This window comes from Paramisgurnus dabryanus, chromosome 5, assembly GCF_030506205.2.
Source record: "Paramisgurnus dabryanus chromosome 5, PD_genome_1.1, whole genome shotgun sequence".
Lineage (NCBI taxonomy): Eukaryota > Metazoa > Chordata > Actinopteri > Cypriniformes > Cobitidae > Paramisgurnus > Paramisgurnus dabryanus.
This window is the reverse complement of record NC_133341.1, coordinates 30,973,064-30,997,436: the sequence shown is the minus strand read 5'-3', so window position 1 is coordinate 30,997,436 and position 24,373 is coordinate 30,973,064. Positions and strand designations below refer to the sequence as shown.

At 36.4% G+C, this 24,373-nt stretch overlaps 1 protein-coding gene across 5 annotated transcripts; it reads right to left on the bottom strand.

The window, feature by feature from the left end:
• Nucleotides 1–103: 103 nt before the first annotated feature.
• Nucleotides 104–23,700, bottom strand: add2 (adducin 2 (beta)). 5 transcript variants are annotated; one of them, XM_065250879.1, is made up of 15 exons: nucleotides 23,261–23,699; nucleotides 17,839–18,079; nucleotides 16,213–16,354; nucleotides 14,626–14,777; nucleotides 14,031–14,111; nucleotides 11,398–11,547; nucleotides 10,626–10,769; nucleotides 10,371–10,469; nucleotides 9,288–9,464; nucleotides 8,970–9,209; nucleotides 7,736–7,852; nucleotides 4,669–4,755; nucleotides 4,188–4,323; nucleotides 1,962–2,021; nucleotides 104–1,099 (listed from the first exon to the last, which is right to left on the bottom strand). In XM_065250879.1, exons 2-15 carry the CDS (start codon nucleotides 17,986–17,988, stop codon nucleotides 834–836), a joined length of 2,001 nt encoding a protein of 666 aa, XP_065106951.1. In that variant the 5' UTR covers nucleotides 17,989–18,079; nucleotides 23,261–23,699; the 3' UTR covers nucleotides 104–833. The 5 variants fall into 5 exon arrangements, with proteins under 5 accessions (XP_065106951.1, XP_065106952.1, XP_065106954.1 ...); XM_065250885.2 differs by lacking the exon at nucleotides 1,962–2,021 and adding an exon at nucleotides 1,285–1,318 and having other exon boundaries at nucleotides 962–1,099; nucleotides 23,261–23,700; XM_065250880.1 differs by lacking the exon at nucleotides 1,962–2,021.
• Between the last annotated feature and the right edge of the window lie 673 nt (nucleotides 23,701–24,373).

Sequence of the window (24,373 nt, the reverse complement as noted above, 5' to 3'; positions counted from 1 at the left end):
ATTTAATTTTTTTTTTTTAGAAATACACACACCCTTTATCTCACAGTTAGTTATGCCATTAAAACTTACAACAAAATACTGACTAAAAACAGCTTTACATGGAAGTGATTTTTTATTGAGTGTACATCCCATCCTAGCATTATACATTCTAATATTGACATGGAATCAAGTTTATAAACCAGCTAATATACACACAAAAGCATTTCAATAACATACAGATCATAAAAATAAATAGGCCTACAACTGCAAAGAAGTTTCCAGCATACATACAAAACAAAGACCATAAATAACAATATAAACAAAAAACAAAGAATCAATTCGTGCATTTAAAGTTGGACGTTCTTTGCAGCAACAAGCCACTATCTTGCTTATTTTGGGCTTTATTGTTTTATTTTATCCCTGCTATTATAACAATGTAAGGTGTTAGATGATTATGCCAGATTTTAGTCAACTTGGACACAGTTGTCACATGTAGTTTAATGTGTTTGATGATGATAAGGACAACAATCAGAATCGATAGACATGAACAATCAATGCCACATTCTTTTTTCTCTATGCATTCGCTAAGTGCAATTTCATTTCAAAGCAAGGGCGGGGTCACAAGAGCAGGTCGTGTTATTTGCAAAGAGAGAACGTGTTTCAAACCTATAATCAAAAACATGTGTGGTATGTGATGATCAGTAAGTGGATACACAGTGAATAGATGTGAATGTGTGTGTGTGTGTTTTGTTTGGAAGAGTGAATCTGTGTTTAACTCTCTTGGCTGAGAGTCTACAAACACTCGAGTGCTCTATGTTTTGGAGCGTGTTGTGAAAATATTAGTGAAGAACAGTTCAGGTTTCTGCTTTCTCTTTCTGTTTCTTGCTTTTCTTTAAGAAACAAGGGGCTTTGAACTTCTTTTTTTTCTTCGAGGGAGATTTGGAAGGCGAGCCCTCTGGGGTGTTGCCTGTAGGTTTGGTGGGCAGGACAGTGGGCGGTTCAGAGGGCGTGGTTTCTGAAGTGTCAGTGGTCGTCAGGGCATTCATTTCTTTTTCAAGCTCCTCCAGTTTTTTCTTCTCTTCGCCTTTATCGTTCTGCACAATGTCTGTGGTTTGTTCATCTGTATGTAAATGAAATTTAAGAAAAAAGTATAACAAAACAAAAAGGAAAAAAACAGGTAAACGGTTAATTATTTTTTATTTCAAATGTTTAATCCATGGCACAGAAGCAGCTGCTATGACATGAGAGTTTTGGCCAGCATGCCTATCCAAGTTGTGTGCAATGTTTTAGTTTCCATATACTCACTAGTGAGACAAGATCTGAGTACCAAACGTTTGTCCTACAAATCATAATAGGACAGAAACACACAGAAAGCACAAAGATGTGAAGACAGATGGAGGTCACAGTACAGAGTTGAAAATGTCACACATAAAGAAACACGAACTTTCAAATTAAAAACACTGACACAGACTTGAATACGGACATCCCATGTTACATCACCCTTGCATTTAAAGAAACAAAATGAAAATTTTGTCATTCTTTACAAAAACCTGTATGCTGTTATTTTTCTGTAAACATACTCAAAAGGATAGTTTTTTATCACATCCTTTCCATACAACAAGGGCTCATAGACCAGGTCTGTAAAGCATCCCCCACCAAAAAAACAAACAAACCCCACCATAAATTGTTTATTTCTTACTTGTTAAAATTACATAAGGGACAGTATTTTTACATTTCTGGGTCAAATAATAAGATTACATTTAAAGGTAGGAATAAATTACCTGCACTGATCAATGTGAGCCCATTGAAAGGGAAAAGCTTTTTGAATAACAAATCATTCGTATTAGTTTTGTTAGTAACAGGGGTTGTCAACCAGTAGTTGATGATGCAGCACATGAATCAGCATGTGGGACCATAGCAGGTGTTTCTGCAGTGTGATGTTCACATGCACAGGTCTTAAATACGGCACCACAGGGTCTCACCTGATGGTGGGGTCTTATTGGGGGATGTAGTCCCCGTGTCATTCACCACCTCCTCTACACCTTTTATATAACATTAGGGAAAGGGAAGGAGAGAGAACAGGTGAAAAGCAGGAAGGGAAAACAGAAAGATTGGGAGATAGAGGGGTTGTGTACCACAGTGTCAGAAGTTTTTTGCCCTTTAGATATTTTAATCAAACCAAATGAAAACCATAAATGGTGTATTTATGTGAAATAGTATAAATATATACACTCACCTAAAGGATTATTAGGAACACCTGTTCAATTACCCATTAATTCAATTATCTAATCAACCAATCACATGGCAGTTTCTTCAGTGCATTTAGGGGTGTGGTCCTGGTCAAGACAATCTCCTGAACTCCAAACTGAATTTCAGAATGGGGAAGAAAGATGATTTAAGCAATTTTGAGGGTGACATGGTTGTTGGTACCAGACAGGCCGGTCTGAGTATTTCACAGTCTGCTCAGTTACTGAGATTTTCACGCACAACCAATTCTAGGGTTTACAAAGAATGGTGTGAAAAGGGAAAAACATCCAGTATGCGGCAGTCCTGTGGGTGAAAATGCCTTGTTGATGCTAGAGGTCAGAGGAGAATGGGCCGACTGATTTAAGCTGATAGAAAAGCAACTTTAACTGTAATAACCACTCGTTACAACCGAGGTATGCAGCAAAGCATTTGTGAAGCCACAATACGCACAACCTTGAGGCGGATGGGCTACAACAGCAGAAGACCCCACCGGGTACCACTCATCTCCACTACAAATAGGAAAAAAAGGCTACAATTTGCACAAGCTCACCAAAATTGCACAGTTGAAAACTGGAAAAATGTTGCCTGGTCTGATGAGTTTCGATTTCTGTTGAGACATTCAGATGGTAAAGTCAGAATTTGGCGTAAACCGAATAAGAACATGGATCCATCATGCCTTGTTACCACTGTGCAGGCTGGTGGTGTAATGGTGTGGGGGATCTTTCTTGGCACACTTTAGGCCCCTTAGTGCCAATTGGGCAACGTTTAAATGCCACAGCCTACCTGAGCATTGTTTCTGACCATGTCCATCCATTTATGACCACAATGTATCCATCCTCTGATGGCTACTTCCAGCAGGATAATGCACTATGTCACAAAGCTCGAATCATTTCAAATTGGTTTCTTGAACATGACAATGAGTTCACTGTACTAAAATGGCCCCCAAAGTCACCAGATCTCAACCCAATAGAGCATCTACGGGATGTGGTGGAACGAGAACTTCGTGCCCTGGATGTGCACCCCACAAATCTCCTTCAACTGCAAGATGCTACCCTGTCAATATGGGCCAGCATATTTAAAGTATGCTTTCAGCACCTTGTTGAATCAATGCCATGTAGAATTAAGGCAGTTCTGAAGGCGAAAGGGGGTCAAACACAGTATTAGTTTGGTGTTCCTAATAATCCTTTATGGGAGTGTATAAAATGTTAGAGTAATTTAAAAATACCCAGATTTAGGAGTATTTTCACTTTTGGAGACATTTTTGCAAACCATGGTTAATTTCTGACTCTGATGTACAGTGAAGAAGAGTTGTGAAGGAGCTCTTGAATTTTAGTGTTTGTGTTGAAAGGTTTTTAGGCCCAGACAGGATATAAAGAAGAAAGATAAGACAGGACACTAAACCTTAAAGTTTCTACGGGAAAAATACTGAAATTCCATGAAACTTTATTGCCAGTCACACTTCAAAGTATTAAATAAATGCATGCTGAATTTGGGTAGTCGACTTACAAAGTAATTGAATTTATTAATGTTTTTAACCACATTTTAGCATTTTGTGCAATGTACTTAACTAATTGTCTAATTTCATAATTTAAAAAGTACAAAAATATTCCACATAGTCTCTTACAATATGAAATCATAAAAAATGCCTTTATAAATGCATGTATTATAATAATTCAAAATTTTGAAAAATCCATAGGAAATATAGCATGTCATACATCAACTACCCATTTTACCCACTGAATTAAAAACTGTAACTGTTCACACTTAAAAGGCTTATAAAAATCTTATCTCAAGGTGTTTTGTAACAAAGTGTCCTGTCAATTTCTGCACAAGGCACACATTGAGTTCACTTCTCTAATCTAGTGCAGAAATCAATAAAATGTCGATGCTTGGGCCAGAAGTCAGATCAAGTGAGACTACACTACCTACGCATGTCATGTTAAGACACTGTCAGTTCATACCGTCCTGCTCTCCGTCTTGTTTGCGCTGCACCTCTTTGCGGTACTCCTCCAGCGCCTGATCCGTCAGCTCATTAAAGGGATTCGGAGGCTCAGGTTCAGGTGTGGCTGGGGGTTTGGGCTCCTCCTTCTCTGGAGACTGAAAACACACAATTAATTTTCACACAGTCCAGAGCTTATCCTTGCACAAACACACTGGGTATGTGTAGTGACTAGAGTATATTTGCAGAGCGGCGGCGCGATTTTGCCTGGAGCTAGGAGTGGATTTTTTGAAAGTTAAAGCATTGTTGGTTTTGTTTAACTCCACTAAATCATAGCACAACTGCCCATAATGCAACCATGGGAAGCAAATATGGAAGCAAGGAGCAGTAAATGGTAAACCCAGAGCGGAACTGGATAGAATTATGAAATGAAGAGGAAATTCTTGCTGCTCCGCTCCACTCACATACTCTGGTAGTGACTAAATTCCGCTCTGTAGTCTTACCGGTGGACTGTTGTCTGTTATGACGCTAGCTAACACTTGAGACTGTGGTCCGGCTGTTTTCATGTCCTGACGATTTTGCTCCCTTATCTGAAAGAGAAACATTATTCTCAACTTCCACAAGCACTCATATTCTGTATAAACCACTTAGAGAAGAGGATCTTGGCTAATGTGATGCATAAACTTTTGATGCAAAAGCCTCTAAATGCCACTGCCGTCAAAAATGAGATCATATTAATCAAATGCTTTTGGCACATATTATTCATCAGCAAATACTTTTGCTTAAATTCTAAATCATTCTGAAATACTGCTTAGCTGGCAGAATCCATTAAGAGCCTGATAAAAATATGCTAATTTACAAGAAAACATGTCAGATGCACTTAGAGGGTTTTGCATTCTTAATTTACTGTTGGACGTGTTAATAATGAATGTTTTATGCATTGTACTTTTACAGCCATATTTTTCTGCATATCTGAAAACACTCAACATGTTGCCACACTTCTGGTGTTTTCGTGACTTCTGCTCACAGTTGGCGAGATGTAGTGTGAAGATATTTTTGGGAAAAATCTGTTGGTTGTCACGTTGCATTAATTCCATTCACATTGCTTAATTATAGAAGTAAATGTACTCTATCTGCTGTTATTTTAACTGATATTTGGCATAGTAACCTATGCACAAAACTGTACCTTTTCTGTCACTGGGGTGGTACCCTAAGGGTCTGTTACAGGTATACAAAACATAATACAATGTTGTACCTTTTTTGTGTTCATTACTCTACCTTAAGGACCTATTGTGTCGGCTACCTTTAAATGAACAGTTAAATGTTTTGTAGCCAATGGCGGACGGTGACTTCTCTTCCGAGGGGCACAAATTCAAAATATGTGTTCGAAGTGTCATGTGTGTTGCTCGTCATGCTAAAATATGTGTTCGGCCCATCATGTACACATTACACTTATGTGCATCACGTCTCTTGTCAAAATACGAGTCTGCTGCAGACTCATCAAAAGGGTTTATGATAAAAGAGACACTCACGTTTACACAATACTCTCAAGACACTCACTTAACAATAAACTCTGATTACACATGAGATTAAGTGAGTATCTGGCAAACGTGAACATTTCTTTTATCATAAACCCTGTCGAAGCGTCAGCAGCAGACACATATTTTGAGTTGACATGATGAGCAAAACACATATTTTGACATGATAAGCCATACACATGACTGAATACATGTTGTGATGAGCTTCGCATCGTACACCCTTGAAAAAAGTCACCTGCCATACCCTTAACATTTAACTGCCACATAATAGGTCCTTAACACTTTCCCTGCCATTGACAAGTTATCTCGTCAATTAAGAGAAAACATTTGCATGAAAAAACGTGTCCCTGATGAGGTTTTATGTTAATATGCAATACCACGATTATCCAATAGATAATCTTACCCAATTTCTTAAAAAACTGAAGCAAAAATTATTTACTAATTTTAAACTCGGTGTATGTTTTGATAATCGTTCTAAATCTAATCTCTAAATATGCGAAAAATACCCATATTTAAACGTTTATAAACCGAGAAAAAAAATATAGATAGGATGAAACATTTTTTTCCCTGTTTTGTTTGTTTGTTTATTGTTTGTTTGAAAGCAGAGAGTCTGCTGTTTCATTTGATATATTGGTATGTTTATATATTTTTAGAAGAAAATTTTCCTGAAAGGCATTTTGCGAAACTTTGGTGAAAATCACAAAAAATGCTGGCGGGCAATTTTTAAAAAAAAAAGGCTGCCGTGAATGTGTTTAATGTCTACAATATGTCCTTAGAGTATAATAAAATATATCACCCCAAAACTTGCAATATTTCACTAGGTACGTTTACATGCAACCAAATAATCCGTTTGTAATCGTATTGATGGCCCAATCGTATTGAAAAGCCTTCATGTAAACACCTTAATCAATACGATTGAGTTCGATTGGATGCAAATTTGGATCGTATTGAAGGGGGTGGTGTACTCGATCTGTGATCCGATCCGCAGGAGAAAAGTACTCAACGCGTGAATCGTGTTGTATGCCCATAGGTACCTTTGAAGGTACCACCACATCGACAAAACAATATACAATTTTGTACCTCAATTTTTTGTGACAGTGCTCTTATAAAGAACTAAAATGATCTCTCTTGAAAAAACACAACAGTATAGACGGTTTCATCGGACGCACGTGCGCTAATGCGATACACGTCTGGATCTGAACGTTACTTCCGGTTTCCTTTTTTGAATGGTCTAACTAGTTGCTAAACTGATCACTTGAATAAATGCCTCGTCGAAAATAACAAATGTTTTGGTGTCCTAGGTAATCTATGTGTTGTTTTTTGCTTGTTATATAAATAAACTACGTTTAAAGAACTTTGTTGTTAATTATTCTTAGCGGAGTTTACCAGAAGTTACGTGCGGACCACGACAGCGGCTTGTTTATGTTGTTACTGCTGAAACCGTGAAAGTTTTTTTTAAATGCATGATTTATTATATATTTTAATGTCATCAACACCATAGATATGTATAATGCGGCGGAGTCTGTAACGTCATCACCTGGTGGCCATCTTACCACAGGCAGCTCGCTCACTCGTAGCATTGTGTTTTAATGGTGCATGTACTTAGTAAATGACCATAACTTGCTCAATTTTCTACAGATTTTCAAATGGTTTGGTTTCTTACAAACGTTATTAATGTGGCTATAATTCTGGATGCTTTAACATGTTTCATGAATATTTTTTTAGAATAAGTATGCAGTGTCATAGGTACATCTTTAACGTTTCAAACAATCGGTAAAAAATTATGCATGTTATGGTCATTTAAAAGTACATGCACCATTAAAACACAATGCTAGGAGTGAGCGAACGCCCTGTGGTAAGATGGCCGCTAAATGCGGACGTTCCACTCAATTGGCCAGCAGCGCGGCTGAGATATCTAGCCTTCATTATACATATCTATGATCAACACAACCTGCTGTTTCAAAGTATGTAGACATCCACTGTGACTCTATAAACAACAGGACAAATATTAAAGAGAGAAAGCTCACTGTACCTTATTTCTAGTCTCAAGCACCTCTTTCGGATTTGTGAATAGAGGGACAAACTGGTTTGGATTTTCTATCTTGATTCCTTTTCCACTTCCCTGGGTCATTTCTTCTGCCTTTAACCACTTAAAAAATGAAACCAGTACAGGAAAAATTCAGTGTCTAGATAATAACATGTCAAATATCTCACAAATAAAGGCAGACAGCAGTTTGGAAATTACAGGTGAACATGTGAAAAATACAAAATAGCCAGCAGAGGGCAGTGTGAGCACTGCAGTGAGTTTTATGACAATGAAATATCTCCCCTGCATTGCAGAGAGGGAGTAAAGCAGTGGGTGGAACAGAGAGAGAGAGAGAGAGAGAGAGAGAGAGAGAGAGAGAGAGACAGAGTAAAAAGTATAGTAAATCTTGTAGGTCACATGATAATCTTCCATGGCTTCATCGAATAGAAATGTGTCCATGGAATGCACACGTTAATATTTATCCGGAAGTAGAAGGTTAGTAGGGATCAATGATTTTATGACATCACTCTGCAATACAGCGTCACATCAGATTCCTGGCTGTGACGCTATTGGCTAGTGATGGGGACGAGACCGCCTATGCCGAGTCAATACCGAGTCTTTGAAGGGTTGAGACCGAATCGAGACTGAGTCGGTTGATTTTCAAATACAGTCGAGTTCGAGTCAAGACCGAGTCTTTGAGGAAGCAAGGAGTCCTCTAGGAGTCGAGACTGAGTCGAGACCAAGACCATAAAAACATGTTAAAAACCAGTTAATAATCAACAGTTAGGCCTACAGACTAAGCTAGATTGGGAATTGTTTAGAGGAGCAGTTTTTACGTCCTAATATGGACTATGCTTTTACTATCAGCAAAAAAATCCCTACCACATGCATCATCTTCTGCCTATTTTTCTACAAATAAATAAACGGCGCTGATGGGAGTATCTTTGCATTGCACCATGTCATTTTCAAATAATGCCCGTCAACATTGCATTTTATTATTGTTGTTGTGTGTTGTGTGGTTTTTTTATATGAACATAAAAATGCGTTGGTCTCGAGGACTCAGTCTGAAATTATGAGTTCTTCTCCTCCCACTGTGGTCCGAGAAGGAACAAGTCCGAGACGAGTCCATGAAAGCAGAAATCGGTCTCGAGACCAGTCTGTCACAAAGCTGTGCATTTAAAAAAAACTTCAATGGGTCTTTAAGCATGCTTTTAGGCAGCTGTTGATGGATTCCTCTTACCGTAGCCCTATGTCCCGGGCTGGCCTGGTCCTGGTTAACTTTCTGATAGATATTTGGGGTGTTAAGCCATCTGGTCTTCTGCTGTTGCCGCTGGGTGTGAGGTTGGAAACGCGGGTGTGGATAAGTGCCATCTTCATGGAAGGAAAAAGATGTGACAGTAGCAGGAACCTCAATCTCTCTTCTGGTTTTCGAGCGTTCCAGTAGAACTGGGAAACGGTAGGCATATCCTGTACGGTAACCCTAGAGAGCGTTAAGGAAAACAGTTACATTGGGCTATTATTAAACCTCAAACAGTAGAGTTACAGTTACTAGACTAACCAGATTGTCCAGCGTCCTCATTAATGCTTCAAATTCGTGTTCTCCAAGCCTGCTTTTGTGCAATGGGCCGAAGGTGGATCCGGCCCAGCCCACAGTACCAGTAGCAACAGGCTTGTGAATGCTGCGGTCCAGCATGATTAGGTTCTGCTCTCCTCCGGCACTGCACAGTGCTGCCACCTGCCAGAACATCAGAGTATTGCAACATATCTCAGTGTGAACGACTTGGGTGCGAGTGTGGCCTGTGTTTGAAATGAAAAACTAGCTTACTACTCACTGAATACTGTGTTTTGTATTGTATACTGTATGTTACATTCATCCATTTGGCAGAAATTTTAATCCAAAGCCATTTACAGTTCATTCACATTATTAGTATTTGTCTTGGGAATCAAACCCAAAACCAATGTGCTGTTAAAGGAAAACACCACAGTTTTTCAATATTTTACTATGTTTTTACCTTGACTTAGATGAATCAATACATACCTATCTTTTTTCAATGCGTGCACTTTCAATCTTTGTACAGCGCTTCTTGAATGTGTTAGCATTTAGCCTAGCCTCAATCATTCCTATGGCTCCAAAAAAAAGTTTTATTTTGTGCCACCATACTTACTCGTGTAACTACTCATGTAACAGTCTTTAAATAGGGAATACATGGAAGTGTTTGGTGGCTTCTAAATTAATCCCTGTTTGGATCCTAAGGAATTAATGGGGCTAGGCTAAATGCTAACACATTCACTACGTGCTGTACAAAGATTAAGTGCATGCATTGAAAAAAGATAAGTATGTACGTTCATCTAAGTTGTAGTAAGAACATAGTAAAATATTGAGAAATGGTGGTGTTTTCCTTTAACACAATGCTAAACCAATTGAGCTACAGGAACACTATAAATTAAATTGTATTGTTTAATTCAGTGAGTGGCATCCAGTTTTAAAATACAAATCATTATTCTTCTTTGTTAATCTAATTCTGTGTGCAAATTAATTGGCATACAATTTTAGACGAAACATCAGAGTGCATTGCATTGTGGGAAGTCACATCTGCCAAATGCATAAAGTGTAAAATGCAGGGTTTGATCTTATGCCTACCTGTATTTGACAGGCATTCTGAATGTGGTAAATTGTGTAAAAGGCCTCTTCCACTGATTCCCCCAGGGCCACAATCCCATGGTTCCTCAAAACCAACACCTGTATAACACATTGGAGTCAGACAGAGCTCTCATGGTGGTCGTATGCAGAATGAAAATATTTCAACCCCTTTTTAAAACAAACATCAGCCATATAGTTATAAAATTTGCCAAAGTTTTGTGACATAATAACCAAAAATATTAAGTTTTATATAACCTTGCATGTTGGCCCCAGGCTCTTCTGGAGCTCCACCCTGTCCTCCTCTTCCTCCATGACTCCATTATAGTCATAATAAGCCAAATCACCCACAAGCAGGGCTTCATGGGATAGTGGTAGAAGGCCACACTTCATGGCTGATACCTTTGAAAGATTCAATGTGATGTGTAGTGATTAGTGCTGTCGAACGCTTAATCACGATTAATCGCATACAAAATAAAAGTTTGTGTTTGCATAATATATGTGTGTGTCCTATGTTTAATTATTATGTATAAATAAAAACACACATACATGTATACATTTACGAAAAATTATATTTATATATCCATATTTTTAATTCATATATATTATAAAATATCGAAAAATATAAATTAATATATGTACAGCTGTTAATGTTTCTTAAATACATAAATGAATGTGTGTATTAATATATACATAATAATTACACACAGGACACACACACATATATTATGCAAACATAAACTTTTATATGTGATTAATCGCAATTAATCGCGATTAATTGTTGACCGCTCTAGTTATAACAACACGTAGTGCGTTAAAATCTTGAAATCAAAAAGGAATGAGAGAATGCAGCAAGAATTTAATTGTTGAAGAAATTAAAAAATCAATTATATAATTTAATTTCTAGTATTTATTTTGCCATTTTAAACATTTAGAATAAATGCTACATATTTATTTGAAAAACTGTACAGACTTTGTAAAAAAAGCTTTATTAGCTGATATGTATTATATGAGAGAAAGAGAGACGTACAGCAGCGGTTTCTGGTGTGTGAAGGTGTAGCAGGCATCGGACGTCTGGTCGTGCGGAGTAGATGGCAGAATGCAGGCTGAATGCAGATACATCCACTCCCAGTGTAGTGCTGCCTCTCTCGACCACCTCACCAAGAATATTCACCTTTACCTGCACAGTATACAGAGAACACGCTTAAAGCTTTTCAAACATGCCAAACATACTTTAATGAGCCCTTAAACCATCACACTGTAAGAAGTGAACAGTTGGATAAACCAAAAAAATTTATTCAATTGGAACACCTAAAAATTTACAAAAAGTATTTTGACTTGTTTAGGTGTTACCAATTGAATAAACTTTTTAGGTTGATCCAACTGTTTGATCCAACTTTTTACTTTTTTCCAGTGGATGAGTGTTATGGTTTTTGAAGTTTTCTCTAAAGGCATTTTAAAGGCATTTCTAAACGTTAACCAAATAAACTTTTAGCAGACATACATATTTCTCTTCTGAGAAAATGGAGCAAAAATATTGACATTCATATCTTGTTTCCATAAGAAACATCAATACAGTAGTATACAGTGGCGGCCGCCGGTGACTTCTTTTTTCGAGGGTGCTCGATGCAAAGTTTGTCACAACATGTATGTAGCCGCCCGTCATGTGTGTGGTTCCTTTTTTTAAAATATGTGTTCTGTGCGTTGAGAGATCCTGTGTGCATCACGTGTTTTGTCAAAATAAGTGCCTGCTGCAGATGCGTCTAAAGGGTTTATGATAAAAGAGACGCTTGCGTTTGCCAGATACTCACATAATCTTATGCGTAATCAGAGTTTACTGTTAAGTGAGTGTCTTCCGTGTATTTTGTGAACGTGAGCGTCTCTTTTATCATAAACGGTTTTGACGCGTGTGCACCATGCACTTATTTTAACAAAACACGTGATGCACATGGTTTACATGACGCAACAAACACATATTTTGAAAACGTAAGCAACACACATGAACACTTATTTTGAATTAGTGCCCCTTGGATGAGCAGTCACGAGGCGCCACTGGTAGTATGTAAGTAGAATTTTTATCGTTTTTTAAATAAACTTTTGATTTTATGTGATTCTTTAGGACAATCTGATTGAAGTTGATTGTGTTATTACGATATTATTTATAGAGGACTGATCCTGCAAAAATTGTAAATAAATATACAAAAAATATATAAATAAATAAATAAATACAAAAACAAATATGCAGAGAAATATAATAAAATATAAATAAATAAATAAATGTACAAAAAATATACAAAAACAAATATAAATAAATAAATACAAATACAAATATGCAGAGAAAGATAAAAAATATAAATAAATAAATAAATGTACAAAGAAATATACAAAAAATATAAATAAATACAAAAACAAATATCAAGAGAAATATAAATAAATAAATAAATGTACAAAGAAATATATAAAACAACAGAGAAATATAAAAAACAAACATAAATGAAGATTGCTACTTTCATTTCTATTTTTGTATTTTATTTATTTTTGTATTATAATAAATATTTTCACACATTTATTTATTGATGTACTTATATATACATTTTTATTTATTCTTTTATACATTTTTTATGAATTTATATATTTTTACATTTATTTATAATTTTTCAGGATCAGTCCTCCATATCATTCATGTTTTTTTTCCCGAGTACTCTTAAGTTCCTGTATGATTTACTTTGTACAAAATTCATATGAATTACCTTGTGAAATTTGTGCAAATTATCGTGGTTAAAAGGATAGTTCGGCGAAAAATGATATTAAACTTTACTCACCCCCAAGCTATCCGAGTTGCATATGTCCATCGTTTTTCAGACAAACACATTTTCGGATATTTTAGAAAATGTTTTAGATCTTTCACTTGATTAAATGTAATGTTACGGGGTCCACGACCTTCAAGTCCAAAAAAAGTGCATCCATCCTTCACAAATTAAATCCAAACGGCTCCAGGATGATAAACAAAGATCTTCTGAGGGTAATCCGTGCGGTGTTGTTGTAGAAATATCCATATTTAAAACTTCATTAACAAAAAAAAATACCTTCCAGTAGCGCCGCCATCTTAGACTCCTCTGTATTCAGGAGAGAGTATTAGCGTAGTGTACGCACTTTTCTTAGTGACGTATGACAAATTCGGAGGGCGGGGGCACAGAGCAGCAGCAGAGCCTCAGTAGGCTGCGTAAGCTCTCTTCCTGAATGCGGACGCGACTAAGATGGCGGCGCTACCGGAAGGTATTTATTTTTGTTAATAAAGTTTTAAATTTGGATTTAATTTGTGAAGGATGGACGCACTTTTTTTGGACTTGAAGGTCGTGGACCCTGTTACATTACATTTAATCAACTGAAAGATCTAAAACATTTTCTAAAATAACCGAAAATGTGTTTGTCTGAAAAACGATGGACATATGCAACTCGGACAGCTTGGGGGTGAGTAAATCATGGGTTTAATATCATTTTTGGCCGAACTATCCCTTTAAATAAATCCTCTTAGCACAATATGTGTCCAGTAAAATCCTGAATACAATAAAACCTTTCATTGTCATGTTTTTTTATTTGAAGGTGTTTGCACAAGACACAAAAAGTGCATGTAAAAAGTTTAGATAGCATGTAAAATCTCACCAGACTTGAGGCAGCCACCTCCCCGTAAGCGAGACCGTTCGGCATCACCAGGAAATGTTCCTGCTCTTTACTAACGCGTATCTGCAGAGAACAAGAGAAATTGAGAGAGAAGCTAAGTAGTCATTCACCAGATGCTTTTATCCAAAGTGAATTACGATACGTTTATTACTGCAACAAACCCCTGGAGCGAGTAGAAGTAGGATTTAGCAGGATTACAACTAATAACCTTCTGCTTACCAACCGTGAGCTTTGACCACATCAAAAGTAGCATATTGGATCTGAAATGTATCTATTTATCTAAATGTGGCATACAGTGCAGGTGCACAAAAGTCATGGGTTCGATCCCAGATACACACGTAGGCCTACTGATGGATAAAAGGCCCACTATGCGAAGGCATTTAAAATGCACTCCCAGACAGCTGTCGTCTGCTGTCTGGGACTCTACGAGAAAACACAATTTCATCATGGCCACACAACATAGAGCTTAAACAGATATTTTGTACAGGCATTTTGTAAATTAACCAAATCATATTTAGGAAGAAAACAGTGTGCACAATTTTTTACCAGAAAGCATCCAAACCCAGGTTTTGCTTACTGTAAGACGTGTGTTGGCAATCTGAGCCCAGCCGTATAGATCCAGCAGACGATGTACACTAGCTAGCTTACAGCGCATCAATCTCTCACCCTTCACCATGGAGCCTGGTTCCCATCCTTGCAGATCATTAATGGGGGTCACCGTGGTAATGGCTACACAGGCATTCGTAAGAGCAACACAAAAACAAGATAATGTGTGTTAGTCATGAATGACTCTACATAAAGATACAAAGTTGGTTTATCTATCAGGGTTTAAGTGACAGACTAGATTCAACAAAATCACATTTGATTGAATATAATTTACTTTTATCCGTCTCTAATATAAAAGATAAGGTGATTTTAAATGCATAGAGAGAGAAAAATTGTTTCTAAACACATTATAAATATTAGAAATGTAATACTGAAATGCGTTTCGAACTGAATTTTTGTTTTTCCACAATTCTGTGTTCAGGTTTATTTGGGTGGGGCTAAAATGGTAGCCCCGCCCCTAACACAATCAGGAGCATCCATTCAGGTTCTTTACGCAGACTTTAAAGTGAACTATGGTGTAAAGGTATCTATTTTTAAAGAAATAATATGATAGATAAATGTCTGAAAATAATTAAATTATTAATCGATTAATCGTTTACAAAATAAAAGTTTGTTATATTGCATAATATATGTGTGTGCACTGTGTGTAATTATTTTGTATATATGAAAACACACATACATGTATACATTTAAGAAAAATGTTATGTATATATTTTTATAGGGCTCAAAAGATTAATTGCAATTAATCACATACAAAATAAAAGTTTGTGTTTGCATATTATATTTATGTGTGTATTGTGTGTAAATATTATTTATATATAAATACAAACATGCATAAATTTAAGAAAAACTTTTCTTCATATTTTTTATTTATATAGAATACAAAATATATCAAAATCTAAATAAATATTAGTGCTGGGAAAAGATTAATCGTGATTAATCGCATACAAAATAAAAGTGATTTTTGCTAAAAATCACTTTTATTAAGTGATTTTTGCTAAAAATCACTTTTATTTTGTATGCGATTAATCACGATATATATATATAAATTCTGAAATGTATATATGTATGTGAGTATGTACAAATATACATAATAATTACACACAGCTCACACATATATATTATGCAAGAACAAACTTTTATTTTGTATGCGATTAATCGCGATTAATCTTTTGACAGCCCTAATTTTTTATCTACATATAAAATAAAAAAATATACATGTAAAGGTTTCTTACATACATGCGTGTGTGTATTTATATATACAAAATAATTACACACAGTTCACACACACATATATTATGCAAAAACAAACTTTTATTTTGTATGTGATTAATCGCAATTAATCTTTTGACAGCCCTAACTAAAATACAACAAAATCTGCCGTACAGCAAATTATTTTATAAAAACTACGTCCAATACCATTATCATGGACAATCACCCCAATGCAAACAGGAGTGGGTAAAGATCATTTATAATTCACCCCATATGGGATAAAAAGCAGATGTTTAACCATCAGGTAAACAGCTGCGAAACAGCATCAGCATTGGGTATTACATACTAGATTGGGTGACGGGCAGGGAGGCGGGCGATCCATGAGTGGCCATGTAGTCAGCGATCTGTCGAAGAGCCCACAGACTGGACGAGCTTCCTTCCTTCTTCATCTGCTCCTGAATCAACACATCCAGCTCCTCTCTGAAAGACTTTAGCACATATACACACAAAGATAGCTTTATATGACATGTTTACATTTTAAATGATTATTACACACATATTAAGCTTTATTTACAGTAAAATATTGTATGTTAGATACTGTAACTTTTTATTTAATACTGTAACTTTTCACTGTGTACTACTGAAAAGACCAGTTCATGTAGTCTCTATAACTCCATGTGTTACTAGATTTGCACTTTAAAGAAAACAAAAATTGGTGTTAATTAACATTCAACATTTATTGGTGTAACTGCTGTGGATTGTAAACACATTTTCTTTTTTAAAGTTGCATCTGCCATTTCTTTTAAAGTTTTGATATACAGCACATCTCCAAACAAAGTCTAAATAAGTCAATAATGTTAACAGCTGAATGGAGCACTCACACAAGCACACATTTGCTACATTAATACATAATAAAAAAATGTTTTTAAACATACAAAATCAAGTGGCTAAAGTTGAGCTACAGCTTCCAAATCCATCCACAAGAGTGCAGGAATGAACCGATCGTCCCCACTGACCTCCTCATTTGTGTCATTCAAAATATTACTCCATTGTGAACGCGTGTTTTTTGTTTTGCACCACCACCTCAAACTTACGGCACTATCTCTGTTTTATATTACACAGCTCTCTCTCTCTCTCTCTCTCTCTCTCTCTCTCTCTCTCTCTCTCTCTCTCTCTCTCTCTCTCTCTCTCTCTCTCTCTCTCTCTCTCCAGCTGCAGCTGTCAGTGGTGATTCAGGGCAGATTATATCTGAGCTGTTCAGATAATCATATCTTTGGAAACCTTATGAGGGGGCAGGGGACAGAGGACATAAGGATTGGCCCGGGATATTAAAGGGGGCACAGAACATATAAAGGGGCAAGCAGGCAAAAGCGGATTTTCTGATGATGAGAGATATGATATCTTTTTAAAACCATATATAAGCGACTTATTCACACATCAGGGCACAACAGCAGGATTCCCAAAGTAAAAATGGAGAGGTCCACCAATCCTCTCACTGCAGACCCTCCCATAATGCATTGCAACTGATGCTAAATGCATCACATTAACTTGATTACCTAACCAAAATCAAGTCATTCCCTCTACACTACGTTTGTATTCTAATAATTCATAATAAAATAAAAAATACAGTTTTCTGATTTATAGTCTGTGACTTTAAATCTAATGTCATTTTTGATTTATTTGTATCATTTTCAATGCTTTTCGGATAGGTTTGATGTCTTGTAAAAACCTTTAAACTTCACTTTAGTTAGTTTTTTCCTCCAGTTACCTTACAAGTTTATAATTAATCTTAGAGCTGGTTGGTTTGGTTCATGGCTTGGCACTCTTGAGCATTTATTAAAACCCCTATTAAGGGAATGAACAAGAACAATACTTCCAGAGCCAAGACTTCTAATAGCTTTAAATATGTACCTAGTCTCAAAGCAAATATATGGGCATCATTTATTACGAAACCGTACGACTCGTCACTCACAGGGCTTTGGAGGAGACTGGAAACGCGTTTCTTGAGGCTGCTAGATGGCGTAGACTGCTGGGGAGACTGGACCATATCCGCTTCCAAACACTCCCCGTCTACGGGACTGTGCTGTACCGGGGTCCCTTTAGGGCTCGGGGAGGTACTCATCTTTTTTCTCCCAGTGTGATAGGTTATAGGAAAGACAGATGGAAAAGAGAGCAAAAAGAAAGGATAGGCCAAGCTGAATCAGGTGAGATGGCTAGATGGGGTGGAAACACAAAAAGATAAGATTAATTAGTTAGTTACGGAGTACCAAAATGTTATTGGAACATATTGCATTGAAAGAATGAGGATACAGTATACAGTAGTCACGTTCAAACATGAAAAATACACACATTGACAGTCCTGCATACACTAGATAAGCAATACTGCACACCACACCCAGAGCAATGTGATGAGTTGGACTAACTGTCAAACACTCAGTACAAGTGCCCTTAATAGTATCATATAGTGCACTGCAATTACAAAGACATATAGTTCTTTACGTCCATTAGTAAAAGTGATTGATTGTTCAGCAAATAAATCAATATATACCAATTAGGTACAGATATATACAGTCTTGTTCAAAATAATAGCAGTACAATGTGTGTTTATGTGATATTCAATGTGAGTTTGTACAGTCAAAGGTAGACACTGCTATTTTTTTGAACACACCCCTTTCAACTAATTGCCCAATTGCACAGCCTTAAGAGCGTGCATATCATGAATGCTGGGTCTCATTTGTTTTCTGAGAATCTACTGAACCTACTGGTAACTTGTTTGCCACGTAGCAATAAAAAAATATACTAAAAACCTTGATTATTCTGGTTAGTCACATTGTTCTGCTATTATTTTGCACAAGACTGTACATTTGGTACCAGTATGAAGTACTAATATGCACTTTTTGGTACCAAAATGTACTTCTGATGTACTACTACTAATATAAACTTTTTAGGTGTAACGGTGTGCATTTTGCCCTAGTGATTGCTAGGCACCATTTTTTGACCATTTTATCTGACAGTGTAATGTGCAGATGGCTACAAGTACACTATTTATTGGCAGACATCCCAAAAAGTGGATGCAATGTGGCTCTGTGTCAAATATTCAACCTTAAAATAATCATAGATTTAAAAAAAAAATAGAATGTTGGTTTAACTTAATAAAATTATGAGACCTATTTTCACACAATTAAATTGATTTATTTGAACATGAGCTGGAGGATTGTAAAAATCTAAATTGAGAAAATCTTATTCAAGGCCCGGTTTACACATACATGGTTATAAAAAAAAAAAAAAAACGGTGACATTTCCCTTCGTTTGCACCCTTCGTTTAGACACAAACGGAGAATTTGCCTCTGAAACCGTTTCTTGCTAAAAACTCCGGCCAGAGTGGAGATTTTAAAAATCTTCGTTTGCATGGTTGAATGTAAACAGACGAATGTTTAGAGAGCCAACGTCACAGTATGCGCCAGAGCTCGCACCTACGTCAACAGTGCGAACTTGTTCAAAAGTGGAAGAGGAAGTGATATGTTGCTATTTTCGGAAATCTGATTGGCTCATGTGTGCTTGAACTTCTCGTTACACTGCCACCTACAGGTTTGGCATGCTCCTGACGGCATATATACATGGGTACTTGTAAATTAACACTTTTCTTAAAAACTGACATGTGTGCACAATGTTATTTTTGAAGCCGGAGAGGTTAAAAACGTCCGTTTATGAAAATAGCCGCCATGGGTAAATATACACTGCAAAAAAATTATTTTCAAGAAAAAAGTTTCTTAGTATTTTTGTCTTGTTTTCAGTAAAAATATCAAAAACAAGCATTTTTCTTAAACACTAAATTCAAAATAATGTCAAGAAAAATTTGCTTACCCCATTGGCAGATTTTATTGCTTGTTTTATGCACAAAATCAATTACATTTTATATTTTTGGTCTAAAAACTAGACTTCGTTTTGTTCCTCAAGAAAAAGCATCTTTATTTAAGAATTTTTAGATATTTTTACTGAAAACAAGACAAAATACTTAGAAAATATTTTCTTGAATTTTTTTTTTGCAGTGTAGCCCAAGTAAACTGAGCAGTTAATCGTCTTAACTAGAGAAGATATTAAGTTATGTGAAAGAGTTACCTATATTTATGGCAGTTTTATGGATTGAAATTTATTTTGAACAAAAAAACTGAAACAAATGTGTAGCATTAAAGCAACACTAAAGAGTTTTTGCTCTTTGCTCCCCCTACAGGTTAGAAGCATAATTGTCCATTACCACTGTCCTAAATACTGCAAGCATAGCTTGCTCTGATTGGATTGTAGGTCTGCCGTAAAGCAAGTTTTTGTAGTTTCACTCGAACTACAGGACCGCGACCCGACGGTTGGAAACTTCTTTAGTGCGGTTTCGGCCGATAGAGGGCTTGCAAAGCGAATGTGAAAGTGCCGTTCAGCCTGTTTCGAGTGGATGAACGACTGACACTTTTTTGGAAACGTTATTTTAAGGTAAAAAAAACTCTTTGGTGTTGCTTTAAACGAACAACCTTTAAAAACCTGAGTGTAGAATAATAACAGAATCCAGGAATAATTTTCTTATATTCTAATTCGTATTAATTCATACAACCACATTTGTAAGCTTTGGTACAATTTGCCTTGACCCCAGTGACGATGGGGTAAGGTGCGGGGCTAGGGGTTCGGTTTCGTTGTTGTTTTTGTTGTACAATTTTGCACGGTTAACTTCATATGAATTGATACGAATTAGCCAGCTTGTAAAATATATACAATTTCTCGTGAGATCAGGCTGGAAATACAACTGCCTGAAAGGGTCCAAAATTTTGTGAAACTGTCCAATATTATCTTTTAAGAGGTATCTAGTCAACATTTGAAGTAGATCAAAACCTTTCATAAAAGTTGACTTAAAACCAATACCTGTTCTTGTCTTAGGACAAGTTCAGTCCAAGTGTAAAGTAGACAACCGTTCCTCGAGCCAGTAGGAAAATGGACTTTTCGCTCCCATATTAAACTTTAAACTTATCGAACACTGTTTACACTACACAGGAGTGAAGAAAAGTAAGGCTATTACCCAGCACACATTTTTGTGTTTAAAAACATTTTACAGCCCAGACAGCTAGGCTTAACAATAAGGCAAAATTTGGGCTGTCAGGGAAAATTATAGACGTCTAACCAAAACATAGCCCCAAAAAATGAAATAAATAAATAATGGCCATGTAATCACTGTTGGCTTACATGATGGGATATCAAACATCTTACAAGTAATTTTGGCAAAAACGACATGTAACCAAATTTAAGTTTATATCAGCAAGAAGTGCGTTACTTATAGCCGGATTATAGGTCTATACCTAGATGGTAAAATGACAGCTATTGCTTGCTGGCACAAAATAAATCATATTTCTCTTAAGTATTCAAGTTAACATGCTACGTTCTGTTTGGGTCATAGAGGACATATTCATTTGAAATATGATCTCATAAATGCATCCAATAAGTCTATGAGTTAATGCACTAGCAGTCACAGCATCCTTGTGTTTGGTTGTCTAGCAGGGGCTCAGGTGCTCTGGGAGCCCCACTCAGATGGCGTCTCCCCGGGGAGGCTTCATAATGGCTGGGGACACTCTGGATCCAGACACCAAACTGGCGCCGTCCTGTGCCGTTCCTTGGATCGGTTTCAAACACAGCTTTCTACTCTAGTGAATCCAATTTAATCAAGTTCCACTGCTATTACAGTGATCCACTCCCTGTGTACATCCACTCCTGTCTGTAATCTCAAAGATGCACAGTCTTGTATTTTACTAAAGTGAGCTTTTGATATTTTCTGGGAAGAGAAGAGATACAGAAAGATGTTGCAAAAAACACACATGCACGTATATGTCAGTTATTGATCTTTCTGAAACAATGCTTTCCTGACCGGATGAAGGCTTTCTAGCCCACTAAGAGATCCTGATGCTTTTAAGAAGCAGGAAAAGAGGGAGAGAGAAGTTTGAAAGGAATGCATAATGGTTAAAAGTAATGCTTGATTGATTTTAAATGGGTTTTTTAATTAAGTTAATGTGTGGCTGTGGATGCATCATGACCCATGAAAAAATCTCACATACAGTAAAATTTACATACGGTAACACCAATCAATAAACTACATATTTAAACTTCTTTACAAATCTAGCCTTTCTTGGGATAAAAATCTGAATGTATGCCAGGCTACTATAGCTAGATGCCAAAAACAATGCATTTGCAGTTGGACAAGTGATGGGAGGGGCGTGTCTTCACCCACTTAAAAAAATTTGTCAAACTAAACCCATAAACCAAAAGTGTCAGCATTTTTCAGTCTCAAAAGATGCGATAGACACCCAAAACTACGTGCATAAATGTTACACAAAGCAAGATTAATATTTTTTTTAATAATTTGAAGAATATTTATTTTTGAATGTCATATATTTGCATTTTTTTTTAAGTTATATTAAATATTATTTTACTAATTTACTACACAGAACAAACTACCAGATCTCACAGAAACACAAAATTAAATGAATACATTTGTGACAACCCTATTTTACCAAAAATTTAAATGAGAACAGGAACTGATGACTCAATTAAAAAGTGTCAGGTTATTATCTGGTCACTATTTGGATTGCTGAAGACAGGGCTGTGCCGCCCTTTCTCGTTATGGCTCATTTTCCGGGGGGAAATGTGCAGGTGCCACGCCCACTTCTTATACAGATAAACAACAACAAGACTAATGTGAGAACGGGAGAATATTCATTTGGTAACCGTTAAAACAATAACGATTTTAAAAAATGTTATTCTCTTTAATCGACGTAGTGTTATTATAAAGTTTTGTGGCTCAGCACAGCAAGTGTCCACGCGGCACGGCCTGTACTCGGCTGCCTAGCAACACCGCGCGCACCGCTGCATCAGCACCAGCCGCGCAGCCGGGCTCAGCCTCCAGGCATCAGTAAATACAAGTATACATTAGATTCAAACAACAGATGAATCTGAAAGTTGGAATTGTGTCGTGTGAAAATGTATATCGCACATGCACAAACGTTTACATGAAAATAAGGCCTCGGGGCCTCCAAATTAGTTTAACAAAACAGGAACACATAAAGCATCTCAATTGTAAACGATTCATGGGTAGAGGAATGTATTCACTTTTGATTTTCCTCTAACGCAACCATATGTTTTCTTGTACGCTGTTCGCGCAATTAAAACGTACTAGTAATATTGCACCGTGTGGTAAATACATGCAATGGCAGTGCACATTCTTATAACCAGCAGTCACAATTAATATGGATGCAAGGAGTCCAAAATTCCTTCATTTGCCGGCACGAGAGGGTGAATACAAGCTTTAATCTCACTATTCACAATACAATGGAAACGCAACAATAAATGTAGCAAGAGGTGCTCACCTTACAACATCTCCTCTTTGTCCTTTATCCGCGTAGTCACAATGTAACACTGCAACGCAATGTAGCCGTTCCAAAACACCAAGCAGGCGCACCACGCAATCGACGCTCAATCTCGCTTTCCAGTATGAAGAGTATTGTTTTGGGTCTGTGTTTTCTTAGACCTTCGCATTCCCTCGGTTTGACGTTTATTGCGGGCAAGACCAGCCCACGACCACGCCTGCCAGCATCAGGACCTCCGCGCTTTACTGGCTACATTCAGCTCCTGTTGGGATTTTTTTTAATGCACCGTGTTTGTTCTCTAGCAGTGTTGTAAAGCACTAGTAAGCATCCATTAAACGACAACGTAACGTCTAGCACTATCAAACGCTGAAAACAGTGAGATGACGAATGATTTATTCTGGATGTCTTTGCTTACAAAATGATGCAGATGCGGATTACTTTGGCGTTGCACTGGCTCCATCTCCTGGTGGATTTAATGTACTGCAAGAACCTCTTCCAAAATTTGGGACCACAATGCATTTCAAAATAATAATAACAATAATAATAATAATAATATGATAAAAAATATAATATTTTATAAAATATAATATAAAAAATATAAAATGTAATATATAAAATATAATATATAAAATGTAATATATAAAGTATTATATCATATATTATATAATATAAAATATAATATAAAATATATAGTATTAAAATATAATTAATTAATATAAAATATAAAGTATTTTATAGACCGTTTCAGCAGTAACAACATAAACAAGCCGCTGTCGCGGTACGCACGTAACTTCCGGTAAACTCCGCTAATGTTAAATAACAACAAAGTTCTTTAAACATAGTTTATTTATATAACAAGCAAACAAAACAAAACATAGATTATATAGGAAACCAAACATTTGTTATTTTCGACGAGGCATTTGTTCAAGAGATTAGTTTAGCAACTAGTCAGACCATTAAAAAACGTAACAGGAAGTAAGGTTCGGATCCAGACGTGTATCACGTGCGTCCGATGAAACCGTCTATAATATATCATATAATATATAAAATACATAATTTAAAATATAATGTATAAAATATATAGTTTAAAAATATTAATTAATATAAAATATT